The sequence below is a fragment of the Mirounga angustirostris genome, unplaced genomic scaffold (assembly GCF_029215605.1).
Source record: "Mirounga angustirostris isolate CCGP_5_RB_7025 unplaced genomic scaffold, mMirAng1.0.hap1 SCAF_5, whole genome shotgun sequence".
Classification (NCBI taxonomy): Eukaryota; Metazoa; Chordata; class Mammalia; order Carnivora; family Phocidae; genus Mirounga; species Mirounga angustirostris.
The window spans coordinates 138,370,542-138,382,652 of record NW_026991713.1 but is presented as its reverse complement, the minus strand read 5'-3'; the positions used below and the strand labels follow the sequence as shown (position 1 = coordinate 138,382,652).

Genomic DNA, 12,111 nt, shown 5'->3' with positions numbered 1-12,111 from the left:
GCTCTTTTGGGCTTTGAAGCCCAGAGTAGATCCTCAGGCTCCCCTGCGACCTCGTCTCTGGGCCGGCACCACCTGTCCCCCCAGCCACGGCAGGTACCACATCTGAGCCCTGTGACCTGGCCTCCTGTTGGTGACCCGGCCCCGCCGTGCCACCTTCCCTGTCCCTTGTGCCTCTCCATCCCTGCTCCTGGACAGGCAGCTCCCGCCAAGCTCAGCCTCTCAGATGCGCTTTCTGCTGCCTTGGAAACGCCCACTTGCGACAAAGCTCCTGCGCCGAGCCTTCGCCTCTCCTTCCAGGATGTCCCCGCTGACTGAACAGACGAGTCCCTACACTTTCTCCAGAAGTAGATATTTTGGTGGAGTTTAGGTTTTTCTGGAGGGCCAGTGCCTCAGGCGAGATGAACGGTGACCAAGTAGTTGCAGCTGAGGCATCACGGGAGTGTCCGATATCGGGTAGGTCCAAGTCCCTGCGGTCCGGTTGTCCGGGTGGTCCTGCGGTGCTTTGTGTGGATGGGCCCATCTGCCTCTGTCCTGGGGCGGCTGCTGCTTTTGCTGTCTCCTCGCTCTGGAAGGGGTATTGTTTGGAGTGCAGGGACAGAAGCAGGGGCTCAGAACGGGAGCAGTTCCAGTGGGAACCGACCTTGTGTCTGTGGAGAAATCTGACCCTATAGGAAGTCCCAAGAATAGTTGGTTTCCATAGTAACACCTCTACTTCTTGTCCCACAGCAAATATCTAAAACTCATGTTGGCTCATTTTTGCCTCCTTATCATACCCGCAATCTCTCCTTGAATGTGTGCGGCTCGATGTTATGCTCCCGCGTCTTGGGCTGTGTGCAGTCCCGTGTTCTTGTCAGGGTGTGCACCCACGGCTGGCGGCTGGAAGTCTCACCAGGAAGCCCTTACCCCAGAGCGGGCTCTCCGAAGCGTGGCCATGTGGCCCAGTGAGTTTCAGATGTGGATCTTTTGCAAGAGAAATTAGAGGCCCGTCAGTAGCATGATGGGTGTTAGAGATGAGTTCTTGGTGGTCAGAGTGCACAGTTCAAGGTACCAGGACAGACTGAAGGCTTGTGAGAGGGTGCCTGCCCCTCCCACGCTCGGCCGTACGGCCCCACCGTCCTCTTAGAGAGGGTACCAGGGGCTGGATCCCAAATGGTCTGGGTGTCTGACACCTGCTCTGAAGGGGACAGAATCTGGCCTCTTGCGTCTCAGCAGCTGCTGTGAGTGATTTGTTTCAATCATGCAAGATGGAGACCAGGGAACCTAAAGCAGTGGAGATCTGGTAGCTCCTCAGCCCCAAGGAGAGGTTGTTGTGGATTTGTGGATGTTCTTTGGGCTTGCTCTCTGATGCAAACTTAGCTAAACAGGGCGTGGTCTGGGACTTGTTTCCTTGTTACCTGGTGAGGAGGTGCAGGTGGTCACTAACCTCAGATGCATCTGCCACAGACGTGGTCAGTGGCCGTGGGCACCTGCCGTGGAGCCTGCGCTGGGCCTGGGATGGGTGCGGCAGTTTGCAGTGGTCGGCAGCACTCGGTCCTGGAGCCCCTTGTCCTACGTCTCAGCTCACTGGCGCACTGCGCAAAGGGTCTTCATTTCTCTGGTCCTAGTTCAGGGGGTTCTTCAATATTGCGCATCTCAGATCCGCTTTGAAAGGAGGTGGAATAAAAACTTAAGTGAATAATGGGGTTGGTAGAGCGTCCTGTTGGCTTCTTTGGGGAGGAGCCCATGGCTTTTCTTTTCATTGTGGCTTTTCCTGAAGTATCGTGCTACTGAGAACCGGACGCGGCGCTGGAGGCGGGAGGGGCGCCCGAGGCACCGCGTGGCAAGACCGCACCGATGACCCTTCAGCCTGAACGGAAACTTTCCCGTGGACACACCAGGGAGAGACGTTGGGCCGTGCCTGTGCCTTCAGGTCTGGGGGGCGTCTGGGTTCTGACAACGTGGGAGCAGCTCCTACTTTGAGTCTAGTTGCCCACGGAACACTGACCATGCGCGTGCTTCCAGAACACCAAAGGGAAATGGGTGCGGGGAGCCAATGAGCATCGCCTGCTGCCCCACGCACGCGCACGCACGCCCTGCCCAGTCCGGGTGCTCGCCCTGCTCTGGGAGCACGGGAGTCCAGTGGCTCAGAGAGTCAGTAGAAACTGGTCTTGCTCGGGCGGCTTCCTCACCCAGGTGCCCAGCCCGGCCTTCTGGAACGCCTTGAATAGCTGCTGTTTGACAGACTGGTAGGTGCTCGCCCCCCACTTGGCCTCACAGTACATGGACGGCGTGTCTCCGTGGCTCGGGATCCGCGTGCTCAGCTGTGGGGCAGGAACAAGACAAGTGAGCTGGACAGACAGAAATGCTGGGGCCCCCATGCAAAACACGGCTCCCGGCCACCTTCCCTTCTCTCTTACCGTGAAACGGAAAAGCGATGTGGCAAAGAGTAACACGCGTGAAACTTGCCCCAAAGGAGCTTCCTTAATTAAGTGTTCTCACCGTGCACAGTGACTGGGCGGATGGGTGCGCTAACTAGCTTGCTTGTGGCGGTCCCTTCACAGTGTGCATGCGTCAGGATGTCACGTGACCCACACTAAGTCTGTCCAGTGTTAGTTATGTGTCAGTCTTACCCAGTGAAGGGGTGAGCCCCATCCAGCAACCCTGAGACATACCAGGGCTGCTCGGCAAGGAGTGTGAGTGCTCAGCAAACAAAACATGTGTAACTTGCCTGCTATTAAACAAATACACTGTGCGGAGTTTTCCTTTTGGGGGAGGATCCGGGGCTGAGGTTGGGTGGGGTTGTGGGGTGGCGGAGACGTTTGTGGCACTAAAGCAGCCTCGGGCAGGCGGGAGATGGGGGAGTTGGGGTTCTCCTGCCACCAGTCAGGAACCTGGTGAACTGACCAGCTCCTCTGTTGGGTTTCTGGGCCAGTACCCGGCAAGGCCCCGAGACCAGGGCAGGCAGAGACTGCACTGTGGAGAGGCCAGGGGTGCGGCGAGCAGGGGCAGGAGGCCCAAATCCCCTGTTGGGCCCTGCCCACGTGCTGGCAGCCTCACCCTGAGCAGGTGCAAGGGGCCCTTTTGTTTAGGAAGACAGAATCGGTGGTGTTCTGACTCGGGTCCCTGCAGTGTATAGATGAGGGAAGCGTGGATGGTGCCCGAATGGGCGGGGAGGCAGCCGAGGCCATGTGCTCAGGACAGACCCAGGTCCCGTGGGCGGCTCGTGGCAGCCGCACAAGTCGCCCCACGCAAAGGGCGACACACACAACGTCCAGGGTCCTCTGGGTTGAAAGAAATGTTGATCTTAAGGGTCGGCGTGTCTGTCCTGTTCTTCTGGTTGACACATGACCCCAACAACCCCGTTCCTGTTTGGAGTTGTTGCTGATAAAGACGTACAGGAGCAGCGAGCACACAGCTGCTTTTATGGGTTTATGTTTTCCTGATTCCTCTGTTTTTGTTTGTTTGGTTCTGCCACAGTCTTCTGTGCTTTGGAAACATGTGGAATTCTATATCTCAGCTTAAATCTGGAAATGCAGTAACCATCTTTATTTATCGAGGAGAAAGCTCAGAACTGTAGTAGAAATGCACAGCTTTGGGGTCAGGAGAAGAGCTTTGACCTCCCGCCTGGCATTCGCTCCCCGTCTTTCCGGGGAAGCCGCTCGCTTTCCTTGTACCTCAACTGGGAGTAACACCCACATCAGGAGCTTTCTCTGAACTTTCCCTACATGCAGCAGCTAGCGCCCTGTCTGCAAGACTTCTAGGGCCACGGCTCAGAGTCCATGGCTGCTGGCCGGGGCCCTGGGCGCAGCGGCCGCATTGCGAGTCTGCAGGGCGCCGGGGTGGGGGAAGGAAACAGAGCGGGAGTGTTTTTGTGTTGCGTGTCACCCTTGCTCAGACCAGTGTTGGCTTTCTGGGGGCCCCTCCCTGTGTCCGCCCATCGGGAGCCGAGGGCAGCTGGGCCGGCCTCCCCCAGAGTGGAGCTGTACCTTTCCATAAAGCCTCGCCCACCGCGCCGAGAACACGTGCTTGCAGAGCCGCGACGAGCCCCCGCAGCTCCTCTTCCCGGTGGTGCCGTCGATAACCTCCACATCCGCGTTGCCCATCACCCAGTTCACGCTGAAGTGTGGAGACTTCCCCGGCTGGCGTGCCTCGGCAAGGCTCACTCCTGTCAAGAGAGAAAGCGCATAGCCAGGCGTCAGGGTGCCCGGCCCAGGCAGGGCCCCCGCGGCTGGCTGCTGGGAGATCAGGCTTGGATTTGCCCTGCTGCCCATTTTCACATGGAACTTGGGACTTTTACCTTGGAAGTTGTTACGGTCCCAGACAGGCCCTGAGGGCTATCGTTTTGGTTAAGGAGATTGAAAAAGCTAACGCAAACTAGAGAGACCTAAGAGCATAGGCTAATGAATCAAGTGATGTGATCCCAGAAACAGCAGTGGTTTCCGAAGTTTTGAGGCCTGTTCTGAAATGAAAACACGCGTCCCCGTGTTCAGTAGTTATGGAGGATTTCAGGATGACGGCGGCGGGTCCCTGGGACTGCACTGGATACCGAGCACTGCCCCAAGGCCAGTCCCGTGCACGGGGCCCCCGGAATTTTCAGTGCAGCCCTTCTTCCACAGTCTGTCCGTGTCAGCTTGCACACTGGTTTCCATCGGGACGACACAGCCCCAGTAGCCCCAGTTCCTAGCGCACTGGAGAGAAGGGGGCACTCGGCGTCCCTACTCGGGGCAGCAGCCTCTGACCTCTGCCTGGCCTCCGCCCTGCCTGTGGCCTGAGTCTGCTGGGGGGCCCTTGCTGGCTTTCCCCCCGCCATCCTGTAGCATTGCTCCGTCCGCCCTCGAAGGTGACCTTGGGGAGGTGCCGGTGGGCGGGAGGAAAGGCCCCGACATGCCATGGAGCCGCGGACTTTGTGGTGCGGCTCTGTGCACAGCAATGTGGGCGTGGCCCGGCTGGGCAGAGGAGGCCCCAGCCCTGCGGTTCACCTCGGTGACAGCCTTGTGGGATATTCTGTTCCCAGCCCCACTGCCCCTCCTCACGACCCCTTCCCAGAGCCAGCCCCACCAGAGCACCCCTCCTCCGGGCCCACACTGCTTGCCGCTCCCCACGGAGACCCCACCACGCACCCGGGTGGGAGGGGGCCAAGGGTCCTCACCGGTGGCTCCGCCGGGGTGTCACGAAGGGTGCGGCTGGCCCTGGGGGGCCTGCAGCAGATGTGAGGGAGTGAGCCCTGTGTCCAGGGGCAGCCCAGCACCCCAGGCCCTCCTGAGGGCAGCGTCCCGTCAGCTCCCACCGGCAAAGCCACAGATCCAGGTCCTCCCGCGGCCACCGGTGTGCCCACCACCCAGGGGCTTCCCACCGTCTGCACACACGCTGTCCGAGTCTGCATGCTGCAACAGCCTGACTCCCGACCATAGTCACCCGGCGACCATCTTTTGGTCATGGATGGGCAGTGCCAGGCGTCCTGGGCTAATTCCAGCCAAGTCAGCGTGTTCCCGTTCCTTGAAGCAATTCCCTCCGGCAGCCACCCACACGGAGAGCTGGGCAGGGGGACGGTCTGGCCTGTGGGCCATGAGGTGGCCCTGCTGGGCAGAGGGAGGCAGTGGCCAAGGTCAGGAGTGACCAGCCGCAAAGAGAGGCATGCCGGCTGGGTCCCCCCGCCCCCCTCCCCCTGCCCTCCGCTCTCGGACCCTCCCTCCCTTGCCCCTCTTCCTCCGGACCAGGGAGGGAGAGTGCACAATCCTGCTTCTCCACCCCTCTGCACGTGGGGAGAGCCTCCCAGGATACATGGATGTCCATGTCACACCTGGCTCCCTGTGTGTCCTCTCTGCGGTGGAAAGTGCCCCGCTTGCACACAGATGCCTGCTTGGAGAGGCTCGGCTGCAGCCCTGGCAGGGCGTCCACGCGTGGGTCCTCCAGCTCTGCACACGGATGCAGGCAGAGAGAAAAGGCACTGGCTGCTGGACAGCCCCCCTACTGCCCAGCCCTGACCCACCTTCCTGCAGCTCGGGTCCCAGCTGGTTGGTGTGTGTGCTGAAGCAGAGAAGTGTGTGGGGAGGGAAGTGGCTCAGGCTATAAATCACGACTCCATAAATCACAGTATGAAAATTGTCGATTTCCAATTGTAATGGCCCTATCAACGACCATGTGCGTCGTGAAATGAGATTGTAGGTCCAGCCACGATCTTCCACATCACCTCTGTGGCCAGTGGAAAACATGGGGTGAGATCTGCATTGACTCAGGAAGCAGCCCCAGTCCTGCTTTTGCACCTGGTTTGCTGTCCCACCCGCCGTTCTGTTCCTTCCTGTGCTCTCGGTAGCGACAGCGTCTCGTTGGAGGCCTGCCTTTGTCAGGGGAAGGGGTGAGGGCCAGCGCTGGTTTGTGGGGAGTCCCCCACATCGTGGGGATCACAGCGCCCCACTGAGATTGCATGGACCTTTCCCAGTGTCATTATGAGTGGACGGCCTGCTCACCTCCTGCTGTCCTGGGAGTGGAGGAAGCAGCCCACACATCAGGGTCAGAGTCCCTTCTGTGTGAAGCAGATTTGGTTTCATGTATGTGCAGTTGATTACTGTGTGTCCTTGGGGCTCCGGGTTTCAGGGTTCCCTCCCTAAGTCTTGCTTGGGAGAAAAGTTCCCAAAGCAACCTGCAGGATCGACAGTTTTCCCCCTCCCTCCCTCCCTGCTCTCTGTCTCTCTGCTTCTGTCCCTGAATCTACCCTAGAGAGGCTGCGCCTTTGTGTTTACGAAATCTTCGTGCCAGTGGTACACGCGGGAGGCACCGTCGGGACTGACTGTCGAGTTTGTCGCAGGAACGCTGACTCGACCGTGCAAATCGGTCAGCGCGCAAGGAAAGATGGTCATTTCACAGAACGTCTGTTGGTCTAAACCCACAGGCCAGACAGAGTGCAGGCAGGAGGCGCCGGGCGAGGGGAGCTCGTTCATGATTCCTACGCTCACGGGCGGGTCACACTATCTGTCCTCAGAGGGAGGCACGAGCGGCCTGGGGCGGATGGGAGGCTGTGGCCAGCACGGGCTGTTCCTGCTGCTTATGTTCAGTTGCCCCGCGTGTCAGGATGGCGCTCCCACCCGCTCCCTGTTCTGCACCACACTCATGGGTGCCCTTCAGGAGGCGTGTTACAACGCTTCGTTAGGTTCCTTCCAGGTCTGTCTGTCCTTTACTCACTCATCTTGGCCCGAGGGAAACACTCGTTTCTGAGGAGCCTCCTGCGTGTATCTGAGTGATCTCATTCGTTATGTGCTGGTTTTGTAATTTGAAATCAGCTTCCCAGGAGCCACTCAGGGCCTGGTGGCCGGATGGGGAGCTCGTGCAGCCTCCCCCTCTGGGCCCAGGACAACGAGCTTCTGAGTGTTGCTGCCAGACGTCCTGCGTTATGGGGAGACAGGTCTCCTCCTCCCAGGAAGGAGCATCTGGCCTGCATTTACTTTTCCTCCCATTGGCTGGAAGTTGTCAAAGTAAGAGAGGCACAAATTCCTGGGATCGTTCTTCTGGAAGCAGACGTCCAATGACTGAAGATAAAAACCAAGCCTCAAGTTCAAGTTCAAGTGCATAATGTACTTAAGTCCTAGATATCACCTGCTACCCGGGCTTTCATCATCATCCTTGAGATGGTAACACATTGTTGGCACATTATACAGATCCAGGCACTCAGAAAACACAGTGTTACCTTCTCTGCAAACCTCCTGGGGCGAATCAGAAGTCTCCATCCACAGGAGGATGTGAACACATCCAGATCTGCCCCCGTCCTAGTCATGACTTCAGGAAGAGCTTTACGTTCTGAACACTGAAAGCAGGATCCTGAGTCTGCAGGAAGGGAAGAAGCCCTCTTAAAACATAAACCCTCGGAAGACTCAGCCCTGTGTACCCATAACCTGTGTTCAAGGTCTCTTCATGTGCACAGACATTGGACTCTTCGTGTTTTTCACCGCAGAGCACCTGAGCCCAAGAGTCGGCAAACCTGCACCTTGACATCCAGAAACGAACCGATCACAGTATCAGCAGCCCGCGTGGGTCCGGGGACGTCTGCCTTCGCTGGGTGGTGACGGAAGCACAGGGCTGCATTTCTCAGTGTGGTTCCCGCCCGCACAGGGTTGTACCGTGACACGGCAGCCCGGTGTTAGTCTCCCAGGGCTGCGGCAACCCAGTGCCGGCACGCTCGCTGGCTTGCAGAAAATCCTGGAAATGGACCTGCTGGAGGCCACCAGGTGTTGGCAGGGCTGTGCACCCTCCAGGACCCTTCAGCTTCCGTGGCCCCAGGGGGCCCTGGCTTGGAGATGTGTCATTTCCGCCTCTGCCTGTTTCCACGCCCCCCCCACCCCCGCTCTGTGTCTGTCTGTCTCCGCCTCTTTCCCTCCATCAGCCTCTCTCTTCCATGGACGTGTGTGGTGGTATGTGGGACCCACGCACAGACATAGTTCAGGACACCCTCTTCATTTCTATCCGTAACTTAGTCACATCAATAGGGACCCTTTTTCCAAATATGGTAATTTGCAGGTTTCATGGATTAAGATTTGGTGTCTTGGGGCAGCCATTAGTCAGCCTCCACCGGCATTAATGTTGAATTTTGGAGCTGGTCTCTGAGCCCCGTGCACTGACCCTCTGGCACCACAGTTGGCGGGAGAGGGGGGTTCCTGTGGCTATAGCCACGTGGACGTCTCTTCTCGGCCTGCGGCCGGGGAGGGAAGCCTAGCGCGGCTGCATCTGGGGGATGATGTGGTCGGCCTCTGTCGGGGGGATCTAGGTTTGGAAACTTCCTCAGCAGAGAAAGCCCAAGACAGGATGAGAGAAAAGGTGTCCCTGGAAGGTGGTGCGTCCAGGTGAGGACCAGGTCCACGGCCATTCTTCCTTAGTGATTTCTGTAGTGATTATCCCACCATCTTGGAAGGAAGCCTGATCTCCACAAACACCTTCCCCATCAGAACCATCACCAGTAAGATCTGTGCAGCTCATCTGTCTGCGAACCACACCGCATGCGGTCATTCATCCTCTATGGAACATTCTAGACACGTCTTGTATCTCAGAGTAGATATGTGGGGGACCAAGCAGGTCTCCACCAGCCGTCGACACACGTATTCTGCCACGATGACAAATACACAGAGGCGTCTCCATGACGATTGTCTGACATTTGATTTAGTGACTTAGTGATTCACACGACAGTGTGAATACAGTGAACCTGACCTAGGTCTCGCTCAGATTTCACATCTGTCACTTAACGGCAGTGTGGCCTTGGATCGGTTAATGCACGTACCGACTCCTGCTGTCACTGCCTTCACCGCGGTGCAATTACCGCCACGGCCACGGCCACTGCTGCCACGACTGTGAGGACCGCTCCCGCCAGCGGTGCTTCTGTGCCAGACTGTGGCCGCCTCGGCACGGCTCCCGTCACCGCGAGTCCTACACCGCCCGACTGGCACGACCACCATGGCTAAGCAACGGGAGCGGATTCACTATCCGTCTGTGAAAGTGACTTCCGTGACGGCTTATCTAGCTATGAAAAGATGCCTTATTTTGAAAAAACCCTCACATGCCTCTTTTTGAAAAGCAGTATATGGGAGACGTAGTAACATTTCTTTAGATAGCTAGTGGGTCTAAGGTATTTAAAGTTTAATTCACTTTCTCCAAGTTAAGTGTACATAGGACATCCAGGAATATGATTTTTATAGGACGTGAGGCAAGTCCGTATCTCAGGGCAGCACTGCATCAAGGCTGTGAAACGGACGACCCCTCCCCCGGTCTGACCGGCGGGCGGGTGGGGTGGTGGCTGCCGTGGCTGGAAGCCAGTGTTGAGTGTGTGCGTGCCACGCAAGGGAAGGCTCTGGCAGCACCTGTTCAGGAGGCTGGAGCCTCTTCCTGTAATGCGAGTTTTCCCCACTGATTTTCAGGGGCTTCCTTCCTGGAGTCAATAGGAACGTGGCCTTATCTGTGAAAATAAATGACTGTGGTGTGTGGTCCTCACAGTTTAAAATGCATGGGCTCACAGGACAACCCTGAAAGGGGCGAAATTTCCTCTGTGGCAGGAAAAAATTTGAATATTTCATTTTATAATCTGAGAGTGACATGGTTCTTGGTCCCTGTAAGAATTGTCATAACTTTGAAAGACATGGGACAAGGGGACTGTGGTCATGTTTTCCTCATATTATGCAGTTTTCATTACTGTAGTATCCAAACTATAGTAATAAGCCAAGTTTTATACTGGAAAAAATGTGGATTATTTTCATCACTCTTTATTGTGCTTTATCCATTTGGGGTTATTTTCCTTATGCCCAAATAACATAATTAATGTCTCCTTTGGTGCAAGTCTGCTGGATTTGCATTAGCTCTGTTTCTGTCTGTCTGGACTATTGTCTTGCCCTCATTTTAATTTTTAAATTTTTATTTATTTTAAAAAAAGATTTATCTATTATTTTAGAGAGAGAGAGAGAGAGAAAACACGTGTGCACATGACAAGTGGGGGAGGGGCAGAGGGAGCGTGAGAGAGAATCCCAAGCAGGCTGTACACCTAGAGCAGAGCCCAACACGGGGCTCGATCCCATGACCCTGAGATCATGTCCTGAGCCAAAATCAAGAGTCAGATGCTCAACCGACTGAGCTACCCCAGTACCCCTTGCCCCCATTTTTAAAGGATACTTTTACTTGGTCTGGGATTTTAGGTAGAGATTAGTTTTCTATCAGCATCTTAGAGATACTGTTTCATTTTTTCTTATCTTCCAAGAATCAGCGGTGAGTCTGATTTGGACCCTCTGGAGCTGCTCTTTTGTGTTCTGACGGCTTTGACGACTTTTTGTCTTTTTGTTTGTTCTGCTTTGTGTGGTAGCTATTTTCCTGCTGGGAGGAGGATTTAAGAAGGTTCTTCTTGGGCCACACGATGCTTCTTAGATCTGTATTGATGCTTGTCACCTGTCTTGGGGAGCTACTACTTATTACCTCTTTACACACCGTGCCTGCTCCATTTCTTCTCCCTGTTCCTGGAGCAGGTTATATCTTGGGTATATCAGACTTTCTCACTCCGTCTCTGACCTCCTTGTGTTTTCCCCCTGGGATGGTTACTTTCACGTGTCAGCCTGGTTGGCCTGTGGTGCGCAGCTGGTTCATCAAACATGAACCAGACGTCGCTGTGAGGGTGCATTCAGGTGTGATGGACGTTGCCTTCGGTGCACGTGGAGGGGAAAGATGACCCTGCATGTGCAGTGGCCTCATACAATCAGTTGACGGCCTCAGGAGCAGAGACTCCAGCTCCTGAAGACGATGGAGTTCTGCCTGCATGCTCTCTGTGGACACGGCTGCAGCACCGTCTCCTGCTGGAATTCCCAGCCTGCTGGCCTGCCCACCGACATTAGACTGGCCAGCCCTGCACACATGGGAGCCAGTGGCTTCAACTACATCTCCTTCTATTGGGAAAATGAATATACCCTAGTGCTGCTGTTCTCTGGAGAACCCCAACTAATACACCTTCTTTCTGTTTCTGTGCTGCATTCTGGATACTTTCTTCAGGGGAGTGTTCCAATTTACTAATTCTCTCCTCAGCTGTGTTTATTTTATTATTTTAAAAATAAATTTAAAAATTATTTTATTTATTTGAGAGAGAGAGCACATCCGGGGTGGAGGGAGAGGCAGAAGGAGAGGGAGAAACAGGCTCCCAGCTAAACAGGGAGCCTGATGTGGGGTTTGATCCCAGGACCCCGGGATCCTGACCTGAGCCAAAGGCAGATGCTCAACGACTGAGCCACGCAGGTGCCCCATCCTCAGCTGTGTTTAATTTGCTACTAAACCTATCCCCTGTCACACAAATTGTTTTATTTTCCTCTGCAATTCCTATTTGGCTCTTTCCTTTTCTTTCTTTTTTTTTTTTTTTGGCTTCTATCTCTCCCCCTGTATTTTCCCTCTTGTTTTTTTAAATCTCTTTTTCCATTGTGAGCATGGTTATACCAAAGTCTGTCCAGGAGCAGTGCTTTCTGACATCATGGGTTTTCTCCACTGTGTGTCTGCTGGGTTTTGTTAAAATGGTCTTCTCCTGTGCCTGCTTGGTCTTTGCGGTGTGTCAGTGCTGAATTTCCAGATTTTTTGTAGCATTCTTTTGATCCAGCTCTTAGTAGGATCGTCTCTGTGTGAATTTAGGAA

The 12,111-nt window shown here is 55.4% G+C and overlaps 1 protein-coding gene across 1 annotated transcript in view; it reads right to left on the bottom strand.

Moving 5' to 3' along the window:
- Nucleotides 1-2,123: 2,123 nt before the first annotated feature.
- The window catches only part of ADARB2 (adenosine deaminase RNA specific B2 (inactive)), a 126,545-nt gene continuing 116,557 nt past the window's right edge, over nucleotides 2,124-12,111 (bottom strand). Inside the window, exons 9-10 of the mRNA XM_045870362.1 lie at nucleotides 3,966-4,144; nucleotides 2,124-2,300 (exon numbers count right to left, since the gene is read on the bottom strand). Coding sequence (XP_045726318.1) covers nucleotides 2,124-2,300; nucleotides 3,966-4,144 — 356 coding nt within the window. The remainder of the gene's footprint in view (nucleotides 2,301-3,965; nucleotides 4,145-12,111) is intronic.